Source organism: Rhinolophus sinicus, linkage group LG04, assembly GCF_036562045.2.
Source record: "Rhinolophus sinicus isolate RSC01 linkage group LG04, ASM3656204v1, whole genome shotgun sequence".
Classification (NCBI taxonomy): domain Eukaryota; kingdom Metazoa; phylum Chordata; class Mammalia; order Chiroptera; family Rhinolophidae; genus Rhinolophus; species Rhinolophus sinicus.
Window position 1 is genome coordinate 182,798,243 of NC_133754.1, and position 25,740 is coordinate 182,823,982.

Below are 25,740 nucleotides of genomic sequence, written 5' to 3' on the forward strand. Positions count from 1 at the left end.
TTTCCTGTATTTAAAAGAAAAATTCTTTAGAGAACAAATTTTGTATTGTGGTGAACCCTAACCTTTTCGTTCCAGATGGCATTGGCCTTCTGAGTGATCCGATCTGTCTTCTCTCAGCCACACGAACCCAAGTCCGAAACACCAGAGAATTCCCCTGTGTCCTATGTCCTCAGAGGCAATGGGCCCCACTCAATGTTTGGATTTCACGACCAGAAAACTCCTTTCCGCCCCAAATTCTGGTGACTTTTGTAGTTTTCAGGTTTTAATTTTGCCAAGGAAGTTCTGAAAAACAACTTCCAGTTACCATTGCCACAAAACCAAGCCTGTCTTCATGCCCTTAACATAAGTGGACTTAAACTTAGAAGGAAGACCTTACCAAGAAAAGACAGTTGGCAATTTTCTCCAATGTGCATACATATTTATATAACTCATTCATATTTTCATCAAACTAATGAAAACCTCAGTGCAGGGCACTGTATTTATAATGCTGGTGTGGGAAACACCTCTCTTAAAGTCCACTGCTGGGACTCTCCCAACAACATTTTGTTTTTCTTTGTCCAGAGAGCTTGTAAAAGAGCCAAACAATGAAAAACGTTTATATTGTTTTAAACTCCAGAGAGAAGCCTTCTTACCTCAAACTGATCCCATGAAATGGGCAAAAGAAGGGTCAAAAGTTAAAGGGTCCTAATTTAAAGCTGACTCCTGGGAGAAGGTGAATTATACGAGGTCTGACGATTAAGTTTGCGAACTCATCCTAGAAAAGTGCTACATACCTCACTGCTGAATATCACTATGGTCACCTTCGAAGTACTCCCCTTGGGAAGCTATGCACCCACGCCAGCGCTAGTCCACCCTTCAATGCAATTTTGGAACTCTTTCTGGAATGGCCGTCAGACCTGTCGTATTACCCGCAATGTCCTGAATGTCATCAAACTGTCTTCCTTTCAATATTTCCTTTATCTTTGGGTAAAGAAAAGTCATTGGGGGCCAGATCAGGTGAGTAGGGAGGGTGTTCCAATACAGTTATTTGTTTACTGGCTAAAAACTCCCTCACAGACAGTGCCGTGTGAGCTGGTGCATTGTCGTGATGCAAGAGCCATGAATTGGTGAAAAGTTCAGGTCGTCTAACTTTTTCACACAGCCTTTTCAGCACTTCCGAAGGGTAAACTTGGTTAAATGTTTGTCCGTCCAGTTGGTACCAATTCATAATGAATAATCCCTCTGATGTCAAAAAAGGTTAGCAACATCATTGCAATAAGTTCACAAACTTAATTGTCAGACTTTGTATATATTTTTCTTGAGATATAATTCACGTATCATAAAGTTCACCATTTAAGTGTATAATACAGTAGTTTTTAATATATTCACAAAGTTGTGCAATCATCACCATTATCTAAGAACATTTTCATCACCCCCCCCCCCAAAGAAAACCATACTCATTAGTAGCCCCTCTCCATTCCCCTCGCCTGGGCCCCTGGCAACCACTATTAAAATCTCCATGTCTCCGGATTTGTCACTCTAGACATTTCACACAAATGAAATTATACAGCATGTAACCTCTTGTGACTGGCTTCTTTCACTTTCATAACGTTTTCAAGGTTCATCCCTGTTGTATTTCTACTTCATTTTTACGACACACTGTACTTTATTTAGCCATTCATCAGCTGGACATTTGGTTTCTACTTTTTGGCTATTATGAGTAATGATACCATGAACATGCAACATGTTTTGTGCGGACACATATTTCTTTTACATAGATACCGTGTTTCCCCGAAAATAAGACCTTGCCAGACCATCAGCTCTAATGCTATCTTTTGGAGGAAAAATTAATATGTCTCAGATAAGACAGGGTCTTAATTTTTGCTCCAAAAGATGCATTACAGTTGATGGTCCGGCTAGGTCTTATTTTCAGGGAAACAGGGTATCTAGGCGAATTGCTGGGTCAAACGGCAGGTCGAACCTTTCTGCGGAACTGCCACACTGTTTTGCACAGCAGCTGCCCCACCAGCAGGGTGGGGGTGGTTGCAGTTTCTTAACACCTTCATCAATATTACATATTTGACTCTGTGCAATCAGTAGGTTCCAGCTTTCACAGTCTCCTGGTCTGGTACCTCAGCAGGGCTCCAGCTTTAGCAAATCCCCGCGCAGCAGACACACCCGCGCTCAGGCACAGCGCCGGAAGTGGGGCGTGCAGCCGTGGGGCGGTGTTACTCCGCGCCGCTGCATCCGCGCCCCGGAAGCGGAAGCGAGTACCCGTTTCCAGGTGGCTGATTCGAGGACTTGTTTTGTCACAAGCTGCTGCTCTAGAAACGAGTGGCGGGTCCGATCATGCCGTCGGAGGGTCGCTGCTGGGAGACCCTGGAGGCGCTGCGCAGTTCCGATAAAGGTCGCCTCTGCTACCACCGCGACTGGCTGCTGCGGGGCGAGGTGAGCAGTGGACTCGGAGGGCGCTGTGTCCCTGCATCGGGAACCCGTGCGTTCTTTCTAAACACCCGCATTTGTCTCTTGACTCCTGTGTGTGCCTCACTCTGTCTTAGGGTGTCTGCCCTCTCCGCCGATTCTAGCCATTGGGGGGACTCCCCTTATTTCATAGGTACCCTTTCTGAAGGTTTCATTTCTACCCACAGTCAGAGTTAGGTGCCTCCGCCTATGTTGTCAAAACAACCCTGGCCTCTCAGGGCCAGTTAATGGACTCTGCGTCTCTTGTGCTAGAAGATCCAGATTTAGCAGTGAACAATATGACCTAACCTATTGTTGCCAGTGAAAAGACCAAATTTTTAGATGACACTGGGCGGACCTGGAAAGTTTCATGGGGGCGTGGTCACTGTCGCTGGATTTGCAAAGCCCTGTGTCGGACCGTTGGGGCGGATATAGAGACGGTAAAAGGCTTAGCTCATGTTCCCCAGTTGCTGGTGATCTAGCTAACGTCCTGTCTCTCCAGACTTTGATGTGAAACAGTTCTGAAGCATTTCCCTGCCTTTTATGTCTTTGGCAATTTTAAAGAATACATAGCTTACCTTCTGTAGGATGAGCCCCAGCATGGGTTTGTGTGGTGTGTACTCGGGTTACGCGTTCTCGGCAGGAACATCACAGAAATGGTGCTGTGTTCGCAGTAATTCACGTCAGGAAGCACAGAGGTGTATATCTCCATTTAAAATTCATCATTTCCCCCTTCTTATCCAATTCGTATTTTGTGGGGAGGTATTCCAAGATTACACTAATATGTATCCTTATTCTCATCAGAAGTCCACCCTTAACATTCATTGATGTTTCTGCCTGAATCCGTCACCTGTGTGATGTAACCAAATGGTGGTGGGTCTTTTTTTTGTTTTCATCCATCATTCCTTCTACATTTGTTAGTTGGCATTCTACCATAAGGGAGAGCTTTCTTTGTCTCCCGTTTCATTAATTATTTACATCAGTACAGGCTCATGGGTTCTTTATTTAATGAGTTGTAATCCGTTATTTGCAACCTTGTGCACGTGTCTTTTCAATTTGTGGGAAGTATATCTTCAGGATAAACTTCTTTCTGGGTCAAAAGGTGCTGAGGCACAGAGAGCATAGGTAACTTGCCCGAGGTTATACAGATAAGTGAAATGCAGACGTGGAATTCAAACCAAGAAAGGCTGGGTGTAAACTCAGTGCTCTGAATCACGGGTATACTGTGTTCTCCATAAACATGTTAATTTAAACATTTAATACAGAAAATTAGGCCAAGGAGAAGTATGTCGCTCATTATTACCCAAGCATAACTTCTGGTATATTTCCTTCATGTTGTTTGGTGTAGCATAATTTGTTTTTATTTTATGTAATTGTAGGCATACTGTGTTTATACTCTTGTTTTTTGCACTTCAAATTAAATTTTAAGTATGTTATTACATAAGATTCACAATCAGTATTTTTTAATGGCTAATATTCTACTGTGTATACTCTATTTTACTTCAAACTTCTTCTTGTGTTCTTTTTCTTGTGTTCTTGTTTCAACGGTTTAGATTGCTTTTGCAGATGCTTTAATGACCGTCTTTGTGCATTGTTCCTTTTTCTGTAGTTAGGATTATTTAGTCTGATACTCTAAAAGTATAATAGGGTCATTATCAAGAAACTACTGTACTTTCTCTTCATCTCTGATTGTTAATACAATTACTTTGGGTCTTTGTAATGTATGTGTGTATATATGTAGGTATGCATGCCTTCTTAGATTTTCAGTAAGGCATATAGTGGGTTATCTTTGATTGCTTAGATCAGTTGACATGCCCTTTGAGCTTAACCAACTCTTCTTCTCTCTAGGATGTTTTAGAAGAATGTATGTCTATTCCCAAACTATCTTCTTACTCCGGATGGGTGGTAGACCATGTCCTACCCCATACACAAGAGAACCCGCCTCCCTCTGAGACTTCATCCTCCTCTAGCTCTGCTTCAGCCCTAGACCAACCTTCATTTGTCCCCCCATCTCCCGTCGGAAGCATTGCCTTCTCACCAGCTTCCCCAGCAACACCAGATGGAACCAAGGTAAGGCTTTTAATCAGCTGAAGACAAAAGACAGTGGTGGCTGCGAAGTTGAATAGTTTAACATTGTCACAGGACAGTGACCTTACCCTGGGGAAAATAATGATTGCTGCTTGTTGTAGCTGTTTGTAGGGACAGTGCTAACTATATCACTTTATAAAGCCTGACAGAGAGTAATTCCCCTCCATTCTTAATACCAAGAATAGTAATTAATGTCATGAGCAATTGGATTGTTTTTTTCTCATGAACCTTGCTTATGCTGTTAAAATTTACATACCCTACTTGTCATTGGTTCTGTATGAGTTTTCATGCTATTTTTGGCTCTGTTTTGTCCCTGCCTTTAATAGTTTGTGTGTACACGGTAGTCCCCCCTTATCCAAGATTTTACTTTCCGCATTTTCAGTTACTTGCAGTCAACTACAGTCTGAAAATATTAAAGGAAAATTCTATTTTAGTACATGTGCTGCCGAAGCGAGCACAATGGAAAATTCTAGAAATAAACAATTCATACGTTTTAAATTGCACACTTTTCTGAGTAGTGTGGTGAACTCTCACATAGCTCCACTCTGTCCCAACCAGGAAGTGAATCATCCCTTTGTCCAGCGTATATATGCTGTACACACTACCTGTCCATTAGTCATTTAGCAGCCAACTCAGTTATCAGATCGACTGTCGCAGAATTGTAGTGCTTGTGTTCAAATGACCCTTATTTTACTTAATAGTGGCCCCAAAGTATAACAGTAGTGATGTTGGCAATTTGGAGATGCCACAGAGAAGCTGGAAAGGGCTTCCTCTAAGTCAAAAGATGAAAGTTCTCGACTTAATAAGGAAATTGAAACAATTGTATGCTGATATTGCTGAGACCTGTGGTAAGAATCAATCTTCTCTCCGTGAAATTCTGAAGATGGAAAAAGCACTGTGTGCTAGTTTTGTACGTCAAACTGCAAAAGTTATGGCCATAGTGCTTAATAAGTGTTTAGGTACAATGAAAAAGACATTAAATTTGTGGGTAGAAAACACAAACAGAAAATGTGTTTTGATTGATGGCATCCAGAAAGCATTGAGTCTATATCAAGACAACGGATATGAAGCAAGGGATCCCTTGAAATGAGTGACACCAAGTTATTTACTGCTAGTGAGGGATGGGTACACAGTTGCAGGAATAGATTTGGACTGAAAAATATAAAAATTACTGGAGAGAGAGACCACATTTACATGACTTTTATTACAGTATATTGTTATAGTTGTTCTATTTTATTATTAGTTATTGCTAAGCTCTTACTGTTTCTAATTTATAAATTAAACTTTATCATACATGTGTATGTATAGGAAAAAAATAATCTACGTGGGGTTTGGTACTATCATGGTTTCAGGCATCCGCTGAGGGTCTTGGAACGTATCCCCATGGATAAGGGGGACGACTGTATACAGATATACAGGGACAAGTTCTCTTTTCTCTTCTTTTTTAAACAAAGATGGTAGAATATACTGTTGGATACCTTGTTTGTTTTCTTTTTTTTTTTTTCTTTTTGTTTTTTTTGTTTCCACTTTACAACATACCTTGGAGACCATTCCTTCTCTATCTCTGTATTTATGTATATCTGCTTCATTCTTTTTTTTCCCCCCCTTTCTTCCACCTCCCCCCTCATTTCGGTTCAAGCTGTTGTTTCTCAGTCTAGTTGTGTAGGGCACAGCTCCCTGACCCGTGTTGCTATTATGAGCCTTGTGTCCCCGAACCACCACCCCCACCCCACCCCCAGCACTGGCAGCTCAGCAGCTCAGGCAGCCCAGCTCCAGGGAGAGCTGTTGTTCACAGTCTCAGCTGTAGAGGGTGCAGCTCGCTGGTCCATGTGGGAATCAAACTGGCGACCTGGCGTTAGGGGCACAGTGCTCCAACCACCTGAGCCACCGGGCCGGTCCTGCCTCATTCTTTTTAATATTTTTTCTGAGTTTTATATATTTAATGTTATATTTTATGTTCCTTTGTAAGCTGCGTTAAACCCTTTCTGGATCAAAGTGAGATATAAAAAGTAGTGTTTGGCTTAAAATACAAAGAGTTAATAGAAAAAAAGCCTTCTGATAAACTGTGTTATGGTGCTTTTTCAAGTTTTAGATTTTTATGCCAACAAATTAAGACTAGGCTCTTTCTAGAAAGGTGATTATGTTCCTCATGTTTAGCTTCCCAATGACAAAGTTCTTTGTTCTTTGCCCGTCCGCAGTGAATTTGACCATTCTGGGTACTTGATATAAGTGGAATCATATAATATTTGCCCTTTTGTGTCTGGCTTATTTCACTTAGCACGATGTTCTCAAGGTTCATCCGTGTTGTGGCAAATGTCAGAATTTCCTTCCCTTTTTATTTCCTTCTTTTTTTCCCCCCCAGAATTTCCTTCCTTTTAAGGAAAGCTGAATAACATTCCACTGTATGTGTACACCACATTTTGTTTATCCATCATCCATCACTGGACCCTTGGTTTGCTTCCACCTTTTAACCTTTTGGCTGTTGTGGATAGTGCTGCTATGAACACATGTATTATTTTAAGTACCTGTTTTCAGTTCTTATGGGTATATACCCAGATGTGGAATTGCTGGATCATCTGGTAATTGATGTTTAATTTTTTGAGGCCCTGCCATACTGTTTTCCACACCAGCTGCACCATTTTCCATTCCTACCAGCAGTGTACAAGGCTTCCAGTTTCTCCACAACGCTACCAACTTGGTTATTTTCTAGATTTGTTTGTTCTAATAGCCATCTTAGTGGGTATGAGATGGTGTCTCACGATGGTTTTGATTTGCGTTTCTCTAATGATTACTGATGGTGAGCATCTTTTCATGTGCTGCCTTCTTTTGAGAAGTGTCTTTGCAAGAGTTATTCACAACAAATATGAACTTGCTATACAGTAAATAGTAGCCCTAAAAAGTAATATAGGATAGGTGATTATTCATATTATAAAAACTGCATGGTTCTATACATACAAAGTTTAGGTTTTAGTTTATATTTAGCACTTCATCTTTAAAAATATTAGTCTTCATCTCTAAAAATATTAGTCTTCATCTTTAAAAAAACTATTTCTAGCAATTGAACATCCTAGGCAAAAAAATGAATTTCAGTCTGACTTCACATCTTACATAAATAACTCAAAATGATCACCAACTTAAATGTAAAACAATCAGACTTTTAGGCAGAAACAAAATTAGAACCTTGGGCTAGGTGGAGAATTTTTAGTTTTGGGACCAAAAACACAATCCATAAAAGGCAAAATGGACAAATTGAACCTCATCAAAATGAACAACCCTGTGAAGAAGATGAAAAGACAAGTGACTGACTGGGAGAAAATAGTTGTAAAACTACATATTTCACAAAGGTTTTGTATCTAGAATATATAAAAAACTCTCAGGACTCAAAGGTTAAAAAAACAACAACCTGACCTATCCCTGGGCCTCGTAGTTTTGTTTTTCTGGGCTTGGGGACCCCAGCCCACTGCCGCAACCGTGCTGCGCCAAATCATCGGTCAGGCTAAGGAGCATCCAAGCTTGATCCCCCTTTTGTGTTTATTGGAGCTGGAGGCACTGGAGCAGCGCTATATGTCATGCGCCTGGCATTGTTCAATCCAGATGTCTGTTGGGATAAAAAGAATAACCCAGAACCCTGGAACAAAATGGGTCCCAATCAGTAATACAAGTTCTACTCAGTGAATGTAGATTACAGCAAACTGAAGAAAGAAGGTCCAGACTTCTAAATGAAATGTTTCACTAAAAAGCTGCTTAGAATGAAAGTCTTCCAGAAGCCATCCGTACAATTTTCCACTTAACCAGGAAATATTTCCCCTCTAAACGCACAAAATCATGTTGGTGTGTTAAGTTGGGGTTTACACTGATAAATAAATATCTGAAACTTGAAAAAAAAAAATCTGCTTTTTAACCCTTTAGTTAGAAAATTGGCAAGATATGAACAGACATTTCTCCTAAGACAATATACAGAAGACAAATAAGCACATGAAAATATGTTCAACGTCATTAGCCATTAGGGAAGTGCAAATTAAAACCAGAATGAGATAGTACTACACAAGTATCAGAATGGTTAAAATAAAAAGTAGTGACACCAAATGCTGGCAGTGATGGGGAGAATCTGGATCTCCTACACATTTGGGGTGGGAAGTAGGATGGTACATACAGCCACTTGGGAACACAGCTTGGCAGTGTCTTAAAAACTATGCACTTAACCAGATGACCTAGCAATTACATTCTTGGGCATTTTTCCCCCAAAAATCAAAACTTACCTTCACATAAGAAGAATCTGTACACCAGTGTTCACAGCAGCTTTATTTATAATATCCCCAAATTGGAAACAATTAAATGTCTTTCAACAGATGAATGGTTAAACTGGGGTACAGTTTAGCTCATGTTAATTAGCTCCTGTAACCAGGAAGATGAGGAGTACATTTGGAATTGGTTAGATCTAGACCCTCTGTATATCTCTGCTTGACATTATTGCTGACGTGAGCCAGTGACCCAGACATAGGGCTTTGCTTCTCCATCTCTCAATTCTGCCTGCCTCTTCTTGGTTTCATTTTCCAGATACACTCTATATGGCAAGATGGCTGTTGGTAGCTGTAGACACATGTCTTCTTAGGTTAGCATCCCCAAAAGAAGAGGCCTTCCCAGATAACCCCATCAGAGAAATCCAAAGGTGGACTCTGGCCTAGTGTGTCTCATAAGCCTCATTGCTAAAGTCGGTATTGGCTACAGGGACTAGAGGACTTTTATTGCCAGCTGGTCACAGGCTTACCCCTGAGGCAAGGAGGGAGGAAGAATTGGGGATGTGGCTTGGGGTTGCTCCATCCAAACCAACCTAGCACAAGTGGACCCTTATGAGAAGAAAGGGGGAGAAGTTTGCTGGGCAGATCAAAACAAACAAGAAAGCAGAAAAGCAAAAAAAGAAAAGAAATGCTCCAAATGCAACAAACTTCAATTTCTTAAGGAAAACAATTAGAACAAGGTCGATGTCATGAAAAGCATACTTGGTCTAACCTAATTTGTTTTGTTGTTGTTGTTAGATGTTCTTCCTAAGTAGGGATGTGTTTTTTGTCTAGAAGGGAAAACACCAACTGTACTTCCTTAAAAGCTTATTTTTTCCTCCTTCTGTCTGTGCAGGACAGACCTGAGTCCCAGCATGCAGAGCCCATGGTACTTCAGTCCTCCAGGGGGATCAGAGTGGAAGGCTGCATCCGAATGTATGAGCTGGTACACAGAATGAAAGGAACAGTAAGTGACCCATGGAGCACGGCAAGCTTGACCCTCGGGAGCCATATTTGAGTGCAGTTCCTCAGGGTTTCTGAGTGCCCGCTGTATACGCATCATTGTGTCTCACCGGCTAGGAGCTCCCGATTCTTCTGGGGAGATGATATCATGTAGCAGTCAAGGGAAAGCTCTCTGAAGTTAAATCTGGTTTCAAATCCACGCTCTTCCATTTTTCATGTGCTTTGGGAAAATCACTTAGGCTTTCCTGGTTTCCATTTGCTTCTCCAAAATTTGAAGATGATCTGAGGTTGTGAGATAAGGTTATACTGAGAAGATGGACCTTAACAGCTGCTTGGGAAAAGAATAGCACTATTTTAATTAATTTATTTGACTTTATTATTTTTTTATTAGGAAAGCAATGCATGCTTTTGTAAAATTTTTGAAAGAGTACAGGAGTTTATAAAGTAAAAGTCTTCTGGCATCTATCCTCATTCATTTATTTACTGAGCCAACAAATATTTATTGAGCGTTTATGTGCCAGATTCTCTTCTAGGTGTGGATAAAACAGTGGACAGAGTAGACGCAAATCCATGTCCTCATAGAACTTACCTGATGGTGGGGAGAGACCAAAGTAAACAAGAGAAATAAATAAAATATAGTTAGAAGACTGTTATAATCTGAGGGAAAGATAGCAACACTCATTAAAGCATTTACCTTGGCACTGAAGAAAAAAAAGGTGATGGTTGCTTAGACTAGGGTGGTAGCAGTGGAGGTGGAGAGAGAGAGAGAGAGGGAGAGAGAGACCGACCGACCATGCCCTTGGCTTTCCCCAGCTCTGCTCTGTCAATCACCACTCCGCCATGGACTACCTTCCAGAAGAAGTATGTAGAAAGTTGTCCCCTGCATGTGATCTCCCTCATGTGCTCTCTGTTGTTGAATGTTTTTTTCCTTCCCAGCTCTTATTTAAACAGAGTCTCAGGGGAGATGATATATATGCTTGTGTTAAATTTGCCTTCTTGCACTGGAAGCTTTAAAATAATATTTAAAATATAATAACATAATGTCTTAACAAAACATTTTGACATATCTCCATGCCAGTATATATAGTATCTTATCCTCTTTAAAGGTTGCAGCGTACTGTCTAGTATGGCCCACTGTAATATGTTTAATCTTTCCCCGGCTAATTTAAATTATTTCAAGTTTATTGCCACTGTCAGCAGGGCTATAGTGAACATCCTTGTACGTATATCTTTGTACACATATGCAAGTATTTCCTCAGGATACATTCCGAAAGTGGAACTAGAGTCAAAGGCTATATACATAAAATTTGGTAGTTAAAATGTCAAATTGCCCTTAAAAACCATATGTGAGTAGAGTCATGAATAATCAATAAAATACCTGATACCTTTAGGTGTAAAGGAAACGGACTTTCCTAAGTGTAGGTCGGGGGAAGAATCTAGGCAGAGATAATAACATGGGGAAAGGAGTGAGATGAAAATGTGCATAGCATGTTTATGGAATTAGAATAAGGATTTCTGTAGATTATCCCAAAACCCTCATAAGAATATTCAAGATGAAAGGTTAGAAGTACAAGGCTATTGGATAGATGTTGGTAAATACGTGGCCCTTCCTAGCTTATAACCTCATGGGGCAAACTGGAAGAGCTTTCCAGAACAGCTGAATTTAAAGATCAACCCAGAGGAGAGGTGACTGAACAGAGGTTCTGAGAAGCATGCGGGTGATTCCATGCCCTTGAGTATCTCTGATGGGATTAAGACTGATGGGAGTGTATCCCACCCGGCGAAATGACCGAGGCGGTCATGGAGTCCAGAGAGCAGCTGCTGATCCTTTTCAGGAGGGCCTAAGGCAGTGGCAGGAGGAGCAGGAGAAGAAGGTCCGAGCGCTGTCTGAGATGGCATGTGAACAACTGAAGCGGTTTGATGAACGGAAGGAACTGAAGCATCATAAAGAATTCCAGGACTTACAGGAAGTGATGGAGAAGAGGTCAGTTTCCCTGAGTTATGGCTGGGAATGTGGGCCTGGTCAGTCCGTAAGTATCAAAAGAGCCGGAGAGGCTCAGAACCCAGAAAACTGACCCACCCTGGAAAGATGGCCAGCGTATCACAAAGAGTGGGAGGCTTCGGGGAGAGGTGAACCCGTGTCAGGAAGCATCCCTGACTGTCTCCCTGCCATTTATTCCTCTTTCAGTTCCAGAGAAGCCCTGGGGCATCAAGAGAAGCTAAAAGCTGAGCATCGTCACAGAGCCAAGGTCAGAGTCTGGGAGAAGCCGTGGGGGTGTCTCGGTGTCTGGCTGTTACCTGCCAGAAGAGAGGTTCTGGCAGCCAGTCACGGAGGACCTGGCCCATGTCATGCCTCTGTGTGACTGACACTGGGCATTCCTTTTCCTGCTCTGGCCCATCTGTGAAAATATGTAGCCCCCTCCGACCCCTGCCCAGGACTCAGGAATGTAGAAAGAGAGCCCAGGAGCCCCTCAGAGAGGAGTAACTTGACAGCCCTCTCTGTAGATTCTCAACCTGAAGCTGCGGGAGGCAGAGCAACAGCGCCTGAGGCAGGTGGAGCTGGCGCGGCTCCGGAAGGAGGAGGGCCAGGTCCGCCTGCGCGGCCTCTACGCCCTGCAGGAGGAGATGCTGCAGCTCAACCAGCAGCTGGACTCCTCGGACCAGCCCAGAGACCTGCTCAAGGTGGACCTGTCTGCCTTCCGGACCCGGGGCAACCAGCTGTGTGGCCTCATCTCGGGCATCATTCGGGCCACTTCTGAGGTGAGGGGGCGCCCGGGGGGCTCCATCTTCTGTCTTTGAAACGGAGAACCTTAAAGGCAAACTTGAGCTAAATATAATCCTGTTTATTATCTCTCATCACCTCTTTACCTAGATAGAAATAACCACTGTTAACACTGTATTTCTTTTCTGACAGGGTATGTGTGTTAGCCCCATCCCAAACTGGACTCATATAGCTATAGAGTATCCGTAGGTTAAAAAAAAATATTTGTCTCTTCTGATTGTGAAATAATGTTAGTTCGTTCAGTAATATATCCTGCATGCCTGCTGTGCTTATCGTAAAAATGAAAACCTTACAGAAACGTATATTGCTTTTTTCAGTTAACATTGTATTTTGAACACGTAATTACTATGATTATTAAAATATTTAAAAGCTGCAAGTATTGCCTTGACACATGGTAGGTAGTCAATAAATATTTGATGAACCGATAAAATTGGATACGTTCAACATATAACCATACCAAAATTTATTGAAAAAAACATGCTTATTATTGAAAATGGCAACTGGACTTGGAGCTGAGCTGCGCCCTCCACAACTAGATTGAAGGACAACTTGACTTGGAGCTGATGGGCCCTGGAGAAACACACTGTTCCCCAATAGTCCCCAATAATAAAAATAAAAATGAGCACCGCGCTCTAACCAACTGAGCTAACCGGCTGCCCGACATTTTTGATGTAAAGAAATTTGGTTTTTCCCCTCATTTAATCCATCTAAAAGTTATTTGATGATTGGTGGTGTGAGATTATTTTTTTAAATATTCTTACTATTTTACCCCCATGTTTCTCTCCTGATTTATAAATACCTTGTCACACTAAATACTATCCTGGGAGCTCTTTCTCAATACGCTTTCCTGTTTCCTTGATATGTGTTTTTATTCTTATACTAGGATCATCTTATTTTAATTGATGTAGCTTTATAATACATTTTAATATCTAAAAGAGAAAACTTAGGAATTTCCTGTAGAAAACAACTTTTTTTCTCTTCCACTACCTGGGACGAGATGGATTAAAATGAGAGGCCTCGTTGATTTAATAGGCAAAATGATGGAACATGTGTATAGTGCAGACCACAGGAAATGATGCTGAGCTTCTTCTGCATTCATTTTATTTTATAATTCTAATTGTCAAATTCTGACAAAATAGCACACTAACGTGCGTGTCAGAGTGACTTATATGGAATCTCATTTATGAGCAGAGCTCTAAATAAAAGATAAGGAACTCAAATTTATCAATGCCTCAAAAGAGTAATGCACTCTAACCAAAGAGGTATTATTCTAAGAATAATGTAAAGCTGGTTCAATTGTTACGAAATCTATTCATGAAACTCATTTCACTAATAAGGGAGCAAAATTATGTTATCAGATGTAAAAATATATGCTAAAATTTGACGTCCTTTCCTGATTTAAAAAATAACTTATAGTAAACTAAGAATAAAAATGCATTCCTCATTAACTTGGTAAAGAGTATGCATCCATCTAAGACTATATTTCAGATACGCCATTAAAGTTGGGAAAGAAATAAAAAATATACCACATTGTCACTGTTCTTCAATATTGTCATAGCCAATACAAGGCAATAAAAACAAAGTCAATATTTAAGTGAAGAATTGTAATTATTGTTATTTGATGACAATATGATTGTCTACATTGAAACCCAAACTGGAAACTGTTGGATTTTTTAATGAGACTAGTTATGTGGTCAAAATTAGAAATTTTCTGGTAAAAGAGTTAAAAATATGGTGGAATATAAAATACCTAGCCTCATAGAAAATACCTATACTAGCCTGAAATGGATGTGCTTTACATACAGAAAAGTGTAAAGCTTTATTGAATTTATAAAATGTGGCTTGAATAAACAGAAGGATTTACCGTGTTCCTGAAGCCTCATTAAAGGAGGCTGTCAAATTTGCCCTAATCAATACATTTAGTGAAATTCTAATAAAGGATTATGTTGGACTGTTTCAAAAAGATACCTAGTGTTCGGGGGCTTGCATTATCAAATATAAAATCGTTTCCTAACACTTCAGTTAAAGCAGGTTCTTCTTGCCTAGGCAGAGATAGGAAGGTTAGTGGAACAGAATAGCAAGCCCAGAAAGAGACAAGGTTTTTTGTAGGTAATTAATATAAAGTTGTCATTTCAAATCAGTGGTGTAAAGATGGATTATAAAAGTAAAGATTAAATTTGTACCATTCTTTCATCTTATTGATTTCATGTTTCTTGAATGTTTAAATGTAAAAATGAAAAGAGACAAACAGGAAGAAGCCATATTCAGTGGTGGAAAAATTGGTGAATATTTGAATTATATAAAGGTATGGATTCCGTGTAGGCAGAGCAACAAAAACAGAAGTCATAGTGGAAAGGTCAGTAGGTATGAGTGCATAAAAGTGAGAGACAGGTGACAAGTTGGGAAACATATTTGTAACATATACAGCAGACCAAAATTTAACGTCCTTAATACAGAGAGAGCTTTTGCAATTTGTGGGGAAAAAATAAGTAAATCACTCTTTTTACCACCATTACACTAATGGAAAAATGAGCAAAGGACAGGATTAAGCAGCTTGTAAAAGCACAAATATAATTTTCTAATAGATTTTAAAATAAATTCAAAGTCACCATTAATATGTGGAATGCAAGTTAAAACACAGTATCATTTTTATTTAGAGTATTGTCACAGGCTTTTAAAAAATTATCTAGCCAGTGTTGGTCAGTAGATGTGATGGTAAATTGGTATTACCTTTAAAAGGTGGTAACTTGGTATCACCTTTAAGAGAACGGCAAAGTGTAGGCATCATCATGTTGATGACTGGTACTCCTTTGGTGCAAGAATTCCAATTCTGGAAATGTGAGGTATGATTCAGCCTGCAGGGTGCCTGGGGCATAACCACTAAGCCCTGCCTCTGTCACCCTGACAGAACGGCTTTCCCTCGGCAGAGGACCACGCTGCAGCTGAGAGAGCGCTGCAGGAAATGCGGGACCTCCTGGTGAACTTACAGCAGGAGATCGCCAGGGCCTCTGAAGACAAGAGGAGGCAGGATGAAGAGGAGGCCCAGGCCAAGCGACAGGAGTCACAGGTGCAGCAGGGCCCAGAGGTCCACAAAGAGTCCCCCGCGCCCAGCCAGGTCCCAGGAGGGAAACAGAAGGAAGGTAAGTTTCCGTGTGGGTACGATCCTTTAACTTGGTATAAGTTTCAGAGTGAAAAGAACAAGAGTGTGTTCTGAATATTATGTTCAGCAACAGGACAATTTGCCAGAACTTTTGCCTAATGTAAAAGTCAGTACTTTTACGGAATTACATTTAGTTTTGGTTGACATGGAGCCTGACTTCAGATTCCAACACTTTCCATGAGGACTTCATATATAAGAATCAATATAGCATAATGGCTGGGAATGCCAGCTTTGGAGCCAGATCAGTGGTAATCTAGCTTTTCTGCTTCCTAGCAATGTGACTCCGTTAAATTACTTATCCTTTCCCTGTTTGTTTCCTTGTCTATAAAACGAAGATAATAACAGTATTTCCTTCATGGGGTTATTGTAACAGTAAAAACACTTAACACACACAGGAGGTGATTGGAACCATACCTGACTCATACCACGTTCAGTAAACACAGCTGTTTCTCCTCAGACCTCCAGGTGAAGGTGCAGGACAGTACAATGCAGTGGTACCAGCAGCTGCAGGAGGCCTCCCACCAGTGCGTGCTGGCCTGTGAGGGACTGACCAGCAGCAAAGACAGTCAGGTAGGAAGGGGTGTAAGCTGGGAATTGCCTGGGTCCAATGGTGCTCTGAACAGCCTCGCTTTGCAAAGCAATGCAGCTAGCGGGTCACATTCCCTAATCCTAATGGCAGCTACTCGGCTTCTCAGAGCACTGTCTGCCTTCTTGCTGTTCTCTTGTGGCAGGCCAAAAAGATAAAGATGGACCTTCAGAAGGCAGCCACCATTCCCGTGAGCCAGATCTCTACCATTGCAGGTTAGTCGGAGGAGCTTAGAACATGGCCCTTCACTTCATTTTATCATCTTTTTAAGAGTCCAGATCTACTTGTCTGTAAGGTTCCTATAAATAGTATGTTCGAACAAGTGTTGACAGGCGGCTCAGGTGTGTGTAAGTCATATGCATCCTATTTTACTCTTGTTTCCTCTTCTGCACATAGAAGGTAATCGTTATGTTTGTTGACTCATTTTTTTTAAGATAAGCTATATATTAATAGTAAATTGTTTAGGATGGCTCTTACCTAAAATTCACAGTTACTGCGGGAGACATCACTAAGGGAACCTAGGATGTGACTTGTATTTGCTTTTGTTCTACATTCGCTCTTTCAGACTCAACAGCCTGCCTTTTCTCCCCAGAGACCGAGATTTAGAGAATAGGAGCCAGACGGGAAAGACCCTTCTTCCTCTTCTCTAGAAACAGAGGTTCATTTTTTATAGAGCTCTAGATGTGGGAGCCTCCAAATTACAGATGGCTGCCAGGTGGCTGGGAAGCTGCTCTGACATAGGGGGTCCCAGTTCCCCCCGTTAACTTGCTGCCTAAAAAGCACAGGAAAGTTGCAGTTTCTGCCTTTGAGAGGCTATATGATAGAACTTACATAGCACTTTGCTGCCTGAAATTCTTTCTGGAATAGGGCAAGGTATAAATAAATAAATACGTAGCACTTTCTGGAATTTAAAGTGCCATTTCCTTTGATAGCAACAGCAGCAGTGGGGAGCGGTGACTTGACAGCCATCCCGCCCTCCTCAGGCTTAGCCTCAGTCTATACTCCTCAGTTGACCGGAGATAACCTTGCCTCCGCCTTCATCAGGAAATCGAGACCACGTCAGGTGTGAGGTCCTCCGATGTCTGCCCCTTCCACCTGTACACAGCTGTATTTACCTCTTAGTCTCCTGTTTCAAAGGATGAGGTGTCCTGGCCCATGGTTACCCTTCTGCCTCCGCCTTTGTTCCCATCTCCTCCCATCTCCTTCAAAATGTTGCCTCATCATTTATTGCCTTTCTCTCCTGTCTTCTGCAAAATTACTCCCTTTTATAGGTTCCTTTCCCTCTAAACATGTTTGAGTCACTCACATCCTAAAATATGTTTCCTTTGATTCTACATCTTGTAAGGATTTTCTGGTCTTCCTTGTATTTCCGTTTGGTGCCGTTGATCCTTTCTTCTGAAACTCGGCTCCTTTGGCTTCTATGGAGCATTAATTTCCAGGTTCTCCTCCTACCTCTCTTTCTCTTTTGTGGGCTCCTCCGTCTCCCACCGCGACCTCAACTGTAGGTGTTTCCTCGGGATTTGCTCTCACCCCTCACTTCTCATTTTTCATACCCCCATGGCTTCAAATATTAGCTAAGTGCTGATGGCTCCCAACTCTATCTCTGGTTCATTCCTCAGATTCTGCAGGTCCAGCTACCTGAGGGACACCTCTGCCTAGATGGCTCTCAGATACTCAAGTTTAATGTGTTCAGACCTGAATGCATCATCTTCCTTATGCTTGCTTTTTATCCGGTTTGCACTAAGTAATAATAGCGCCGTTATCTACTCCGTCACCTTAGCCGGAAACCTGGGACTCCTCCCCATGACTGCCTCCTCTGTTTCATTCTCCACATCTAATTAGGATAACGTTACTTAGAGTAATGAGGAACTTGGCAGGGTATTCCTAAGCTGGAGACACTGTATGAATTTAAATTTTGATAGAAAGTAATGGAAACTAATTCAGATCTTCTTACATACACACACACACACACACACACACACAAGCCTTTGTCCCAAAGACACACATTTCACAGAACGTAATGGCAGGAATGGCGTTAGGTGTCTAGAGCTAGAAACTTTAGGACCCTTTTCTCTCTCATCTTGTCTTCCCTCTGTACATCTCCATTCTTAGTTTATAGGCTGTTGTTCTTTGGTCCATGTGGCAATTGCAAGGTCCTACTGCTCACAAGTGTAGGAGTTGCAGGGCCAGCCACTCCAAGGAAGTGACTCCATCAGTTGGCTGATGGACTCAGTTAGATTGCCCTAATCTACCTGTAGCCAATGTGGGGGGTGCGGCACACAGGAGCTTCCATACACATATAGCTTCCGGGAACCCACTTCTGTGTCTCTGAGGATGGAGGAAGGCAGGCCTCAGAAAGCGGGGGGACCATTGTGAGCTGCGGAGATCCTCCAGGAGGTTTTTCCTAGACGTGCCAATGACTCCATTAGGGACATCATGGGATCTGTAACAAGTCAACACTTATTTCCATACTGTTCATCCTTCTGTTTGATGTGCCAATTTCAGAATCAGTTCATTCCCAGCTAAGGAATTCCTTTGAAATAGTACCGTGTTCTCACGTACTTTTTGCATCCTTCACAGCATGTATTTGATTGTCGTTTCCTTCTCTGCATCAGTAATTTGGTCTTAGACTCTGAACTTCCAGAGGGCCGCACAGCTGGCTATATGGAGAGTCCTTCTGTATTTATGACAATGGTGAAACTAGATTGATCTGCACTTGTGTCTTCTAAGTTCTCTCTCTCGTGCCCAGGCTCAAAGCTGAAGGAGATCTTTGACAAGATCCACAGCCTGCTCTCTGGAAAACCTGTTCAATCTGGTGGACGCTCTGTATCCGTCACACTGAACCCACACGGCCTGGACTTCGTCCAGTACAAACTGGCGGAGAAATTTGTGGTGAGAAAATCGGTTGCCAGAGGTGTGGGAAGAGGCTGGCGCACAACCATTCAGCCTTTCTCGAGGAGTGTTCACCTGCCCCCATCTCTGTATTCCCAGAAACAAGGAGAGGAGGAAGTGGCCTCTCATCATGAAGCAGCGTTCCCCATCGCAGTGGTGGCGTCTGGGATCTGGGAGCTGCACCCGAGAGTGGGGGACCTCATTCTTGCACATCTGCACAAGAAGTGTCCGTACTCCGTTCCGTTCTACCCGGCTTTCAAGGAGGGCATGGCTTTGGAAGACTATCAGAGGTGAAGTCGGTTTTCTCCTTCCTGGCCCTGGGCCGATTCATGAAATAGGACTAGAATTTGTATTCCTCCTTCTCACAGCTTTTCTGTGAATGTTCTATCAGACTTGAATGTTCTATGCAAACTGGACAGCTGTTGGAATTTGGACTTAGGTGCCAATGATCAATAGAGTTTAGTGGAAAGAATACTGGATCTAGAATCCAGGGGTCTTGGAATTTTCTCCGTGCTTTGTCATTTAATAGCTTCGCACTATTGGGTAATCGTGTCACCTCTTTGAGCATCATCTTCCTTATTCATGAATGATACGTATGACCTGTGAGTTTACCTCGCAGGGCTTATATGGTACACACATTTGATAATGGATATCAGTGTTCTCAACCAAGTATTGTACACATGTAATAATATGTAATGATGTATTAATACTGAGATATTGTTCTTTCTCGCCGTGAAAAGTAATCTTGGATTTGTCACCCTCACTTTGGCCTTGTCCCACTGAAGTGTTTCTTCCCACATAGGATGCTGGGCTACCAGGTGAAGGATTCCAAGGTGGAGCAGCAGGACAACTTCCTAAAACGCATGTCTGGCATGATCCGCCTCTACGCTGCCATCATCCAGCTCCGGTGGCCCTATGGAAAGCAGCAAGAGGTAGTAGCAAAGGCTGCCTGCCAGCGGTGCGAGGTCGGGCCCTAATGGCATTCTGTCTGCAGGAAGCAGTGCCCTTCTTTCAGAGAGGGCATCTAGTGGCATGATGAGTTGAAGTATGCTGCTGCTTCATAGGTAGCCTTAGCGAAGCTGGTGGTGATTATTAGGAAGCTTCTGGATCATCAGAACCATTTGTTCGGTGACCGACGCAGCTGAGGCTTTAAGGAACTGTGTTTATAAAAGAGTCTATCAGATGACAGTCTGTTGTAAGTCAGTCATTGAAGTTAGCAGACTTTAATAGAAGAGCAAGAATTTGTCATATTAGACCTAGTTGGTTGCCTTAGAGGCCATCTAGGTCACATACCTTACTCACAGATGGACAGATGGAGGCTTAGCAAGCTGTAGTGATACACACTTGACAATGACAGGACCGCGGCTGGGGTCCAGGGCTTTGACCTGCCAGACCAATTCTTTTCTCAAGAGATACAGATTAGCGAAATGAGAAGTTCACGAACTTGGAGACCTAAAGAGAAAGGAATCTGTTGAGTGAATCCAGGAATTTTTTATTGTGCACCTGCTGTGTCCCAGGTTCTGTGCTGAGGTACCCAGACGATAAATAACAGTCTATTAGGGTAACTGTTGGCCAATAGAATCCCCGAAATTGAAGCTGACAGGTGTGTATTGTAGGGATCCTGGAAAGAATGTGTAGGTCCCACTGTGTTGGAGCATTTAAACACAGAATTTGCCTGGCTTGTATTGTTTACGCCCTGCGGCATGTGCTTAGGGTATGTGAACTGGGGGTTCACATCCACTTGGTAATGGCTAGATGACAACATTGGGAGTTTAGATCTCTGAACAAAATGAGATCAAATCATGACCAAGTCTCTCTCCTCCCAGATTCATCCTCATGGCTTAAATCATGGCTGGCGCTGGTTGGCACAGATATTAAACATGGAGCCCTTGTCAGATGTGACAGCCACCCTCCTCTTTGACTTCTTGGAGGTATGTAATGCAGATGTGCCATGAGAGAGCCAGTGGTTGAAGCAGCATTGGGCCACTGCCTGACACGAGTGGGGAAGCGACAGAATTAGAGGTGTTGGGAAACAGCATTAGGGTCCATTATCAGATTCTCTCTTGAGCCCTAAGACAAAGCTAGCTTTGGATTTCTCTTCCCACTTTACTTTTCCTTCTCTGTGTGGATGTCTGTCTTCTCATTGTAAAGAACAAAAAAGTGGACATCCTAGCACAAGTAAAAAGGAGAATTTGTTTTAGGGAGAGAGAAGTGACCCCCAGGACCAAAGGGAGGAGTACAGTTGAATCTCCTGAGGGCCTGGAACCAGGAACTGGGATGTCACCAGGCACCGAGAGTCTCTCTCTGGGGACACATGGTCTTTCCTATATGCTCTTCCTGAAAGTTGCCCCTTTCTTGCTCTGTAGGCCAACTACCTCTAGTTCTCTGTGCACGGTGGAGAAGATAAATGCCCACTCTGGGCTATGTCCCTCAGCCTCAGTGTGGTCACCCAGTGTAGGGGCACTGTTGTCCCACCATTGCAGTTCCTAATTCCCAGGATAGAAAATATGATTAACCAGCGTGGGTCAGGTATCACCCTCGTCCAGAAGGCTCTTACAGTCCTCTCTGCCTATAAGGGACCATCACTATAGGGTAGGGCTAAGGGCTTCTGGGAAAAGGACACACTTCTTAAAGAAAAAAGGCACATGCCATAGCAAATCTGGGGCCATTTGGCCTATAATGCCAATAGTTTCTGGACACCTGACAACTCCTGAAGTCACAGGACATGAACAGTGATCCTGAATCACTGAGAACCCAAGTGGCATTCTGAATACTCGCTAACTAAGGTTGAGAGGTGTGCCAGACCTAAAAGGCTTCCACTCAGTAGAATCAAAGAAGAGTTCATTAAGTTTGGTTCACATTTTCTGAAGCACCTGGCTACCTGGCAGGCTGGTTAAATACAGAACAGCACTTCGGAAGAAAGTTGGATTTTTCTATTCATTGCCTTGGGTGCTCACTAAGTGGCATTGTGACTGAAATTCTTGATAGGCGTGCAAGGCAGAGAACTGCTGGTGCTGCTGGATGTCTTGTACGTGCGAATATCCACTCTCTGCTCTGACCATGCCTGCCTTTCCCTCTAGGTGTGTGGGAATGCCCTCATGAAGCAGTATCAGGCCCAGTTCTGGAAGATGATACTTCTCATCAGAGAGGACTACTTCCCCAGGTACTCGACCTGTTGAGCAGACCCCAGGGATTCGGTGGGTAAAACTCATGACATCAGATACCCCTGGGTGCAGTTACGAGCTGTTTGTGACTCGGTTAAAAACACCTGTATTGGGGCGCGGTTGGCTCAGTTGGTTAGAGCGCAGTGCTCATAGCACCAAGGTCGCCGGTTCAATTCCCACATGTGCCAGTGAGCTGCGCCCCCCCACAACTAGATTGAAAACAAGGGCTTGACTTGGAGCCGATGGGTCCTGGGAAAACACACTGTTTCCCAATATTCCCCAATTAAAAAAAAAATTTAAAAACCAACAAACAAAAACACTTGTATTAAGTGTAACGTCTTCTACTCCCGTGCTTCTCCTCTTTGATATTTGAATAAACACTTTTGAACTCTAATAAGAGGCTCTCTTAAATACTGTTAGCTAAATGAAAAAAGACAAGTTAGGTAGATGTTGGATTTAGATACCTGACAGTTTTTTAAACTCTATTCTTTTGCAAACTTCCCCAGATAATCTGGGGTGGTAATTACCTGGAGTTATGAATTAAACCAAGGAGTGAAACCCCCTCGATAAATCAGTTGGAGAAACTGACTTATCAACCAGTTTACTTGACACTGTGTGGCATTCATTTTTACGTACCCTTCTTATCCCTCTCAACTCACTGGCATTTCAAGTGGGGGAATAGGCCTTGGCAACCCCCATCCCACTTGATCACAAAGACCCCAGAAAGGAAGAGTGCTCTCTTTTCCTTTACTCCCTTGTTTGAAAAGAAGGCTGGAACCTTTGGAGAGCGACGGCATCCTTAGTCTAGAAGGCATCTCTGTGAGTCATCTGATCTACTTCCCTCAGATCAACAGTGTACCTAACTCCTTTCCAAAAGATGCAAATCATAGGTGTGACTTTTCTCCCTATAGGATTGAAGCCATCACGAGCTCAGGACAGATGGGTTCCTTCATACGCCTCAAGCAGTTTTTGGAGGTAAGATGCCCTGAGACCAACACGTCCCAAACTGTAGTTGGCCTCACGTGCACCTGTGTCTGGATCTCCAGATTCTCTGACTGCAGTCTCTTCCTCTGGATTTTTCTAAACCCTACCTTTTGGGCCATAATTCCCCTTTAACCTTAAGGGCTACCACATTTCCTTCCTACGTGTCATTGTCCTTACACCTGTGGGGAAGCTACCCTAAGAGATGAGTAAAACCTCTGTAATGGCTCTTGTCTCACCAGTGCATTTTGGGCAAGTTGGCCAAGGTGCCTTTCTCAGTCTCAGGTCTGGGGAACTGTTCTCCATGAGCACAGACTGCACTGTCAGCCAGACTCCTCTCGTGTTTCCCAGTGCTGAAATTTTTACGAGGTTCGTTTTGACAAATAACTCAGAACTCTGTGGTATGTCAGCCAAGACCGCCCACTGACTTCCAATTTCTGGTAGCCCAGTTGGAAAAATAACCAGAGTGAAAGATGAGGCCAGGTTGTGGGAGACGAGAGTAGGACAGGCGTGAAAATAGCCTAGCTCTCGTCCTCTGCTGCAGGCCTGCACAAGCACAAGTCTTACCCACAACTGTTAGTCTCACTCACTTTGTCCTTTGCTGACCCTTGTTCCGTGGAACTTGAACTTGCTGGTCCTCAAAGTTCCTTCCCACTGTTGTGTTAGAAGCAATGTTATCAGAAAATCATTCTGTTTTCTTCATCTTTCCTTGACCAGAAATGTTTGCAGCGCAAGGAGATTCCTGTCCCCAAGGGTTTTCTGACTGCCTCCTTCTGGCGTTCCTGATGTCACTGCATCGCCGACCATCACCATTTTGCTGCAGAGGGGCAATAATAAACAACTGAATGCAGCTGGACTTCGGAGGGTCATGTCCAGATTTAGAAATCTACCAATATGTATTTTTATACATCTGCACCTTGTGACTAGGAAAGGAGATTTTCATGGGTCACAAAATCTAGGTGGTCTGATGACTTCTTAAGGGGTCCACCTGACAGAGTAAATGGATTTGGCCTTTCTCACTTTTGCAAAAATTATAAGGAAAGGTGTTTAGCCCTCGATCCCATTTTTTGTTTCGTCTCTAGTAACTTTCAGAAAGTAGGTAACACCTGAAGCATTTCACTCTGAGCTGAAGTGAGCCCACCACTCTGACTCCACGCCTCCGACCCCCACCCTCTTGCTGCCCTGTTCCCACAAAGAGCAAACATGCATAAGGTCCCTTTTAAAGTGTCATTTAATAGTTGAGGCGAATCCTTACATGTACATCTGGGATATATGGTCGCATTGCCTTTCTCAGCTTGTGAAATAATTAGAAATTCAGAGGAAGTGCCTGATGTAGATGTGGACGTAGTTCTAAATAGCATCAGGGCTAGCTGAGAGTCTGGGATTGGGACTGTTCCCACGTGTTACAGGGAACCGAGAAGCACTGTTTGTCCTCTGCATTTGGGATTCGGTCCTTGCATGACTAGGGATGTGTGAACCAGGGCAGGCGCCTTCCTTCGTTTTCCAGGTTGACTTAGGAAGGGCTGACCACAATATACGTGAGTGGAGCGTCCATATGCAGGGGTTAATAAAAATGTCAGGGAGGACCTGGAATTGCTGTGTGTTGCTTTTCTTGTTCTGACTAACGAATCATGATGGATTTGCCAGACTAAAGCCACTACAAAAACCCAAAGCTTGGCTTTTCAGATAAGAGTCGAGATCTGTTGATGGACAGAGTCATTGTCTTAGACTGCCTAGGCAGCGGCCATGGGTCTCTTCCTCTTTACTAAATGTCGTGTGTGAGATGTGCTTCTGGGCGGTGGTGATCCCCTGATACTCTTGGCTTGAAGTGACCTATTCTATGAATTACTGACGATGGTGCCAAAAAATAAGTAATAAAGCTCGATTTCTAAAAACCCGTCGCTGGTATCAAATGCTTCAGTCTGATCAGTTTCCTGTACCTTGAACCATGTCAGTCATTAGGGGCAGGGTGGTGCCCAAGCCCGAGTAGAGCGTGGTATATACATTTTTTTCTTTTTTGTCTTCTTGACCTTCACCTTGGGAAAATTGCTTTTCTCCTGTCGTTCCTCTTTTAGAATTATGTACCAGTAACTGACCCTGTTTTATCTAGCAGAAATGGGAAAGTAAGTAAAGTCTTTTTAATGTGGACACAATGGAATGACCACTGGGAAAGGAGTCAGGAGACTTGGGCTCGATTCACTTTTAGGTTTTATGGCCTTGGGTAGGTCATTCACCCTCTCTGCGACTCAGGGTCCCCACCTGCAAAACACAAGAATTGAACTAGTCAGTAGATCAGCAGTTTTCAAACTGTGCTCTGTAGCTGAGTCTCAGGGCAGAGCATGTCCCAGTGGGCGGGGCCTGCAGTGAGGGGAGCCCCCAGGGCCAGTTGCCCTTTGCACTTCTGCTCT

General features: G+C 42.9%; 1 protein-coding gene and 1 pseudogene across 1 annotated transcript; both read left to right on the forward strand.

The window, feature by feature from the left end:
• The first annotated feature begins 2,245 nt into the window (after positions 1-2,245).
• Positions 2,246-25,230, forward strand: GLE1 (GLE1 RNA export mediator). The gene is made up of 16 exons (XM_019728736.2): positions 2,246-2,427; positions 4,288-4,509; positions 9,661-9,771; positions 11,603-11,751; positions 11,956-12,016; positions 12,273-12,527; positions 15,458-15,689; positions 16,167-16,279; positions 16,441-16,510; positions 19,045-19,187; positions 19,287-19,477; positions 19,990-20,119; positions 21,014-21,118; positions 22,268-22,350; positions 23,263-23,326; positions 24,050-25,230. Exons 1-16 carry the CDS (start codon positions 2,329-2,331, stop codon positions 24,116-24,118), a joined length of 2,097 nt encoding a protein of 698 aa, XP_019584295.2. The 5' UTR covers positions 2,246-2,328; the 3' UTR covers positions 24,119-25,230.
• LOC109445990 (cytochrome c oxidase subunit NDUFA4) lies at positions 5,592-8,410 on the forward strand (annotated as a pseudogene).
• Positions 25,231-25,740: the final 510 nt, after the last annotated feature.

Coding starts and splice junctions, on each gene's coding strand:
- GLE1 (XM_019728736.2), top strand. CDS start 2,329: ATGCCGTCGGAGGGTCGCTGCTGGGAGACCCTGGAGGCGCTGCGCAGT. Junction 11,752..11,955: donor CAGGAAGTGATGGAGAAGAG/GTCAGTTTCCCT, acceptor TTCCTCTTTCAG/TTCCAGAGAAGCCCTGGGGC. Junction 12,017..12,272: donor AGCATCGTCACAGAGCCAAG/GTCAGAGTCTGG, acceptor CCCTCTCTGTAG/ATTCTCAACCTGAAGCTGCG.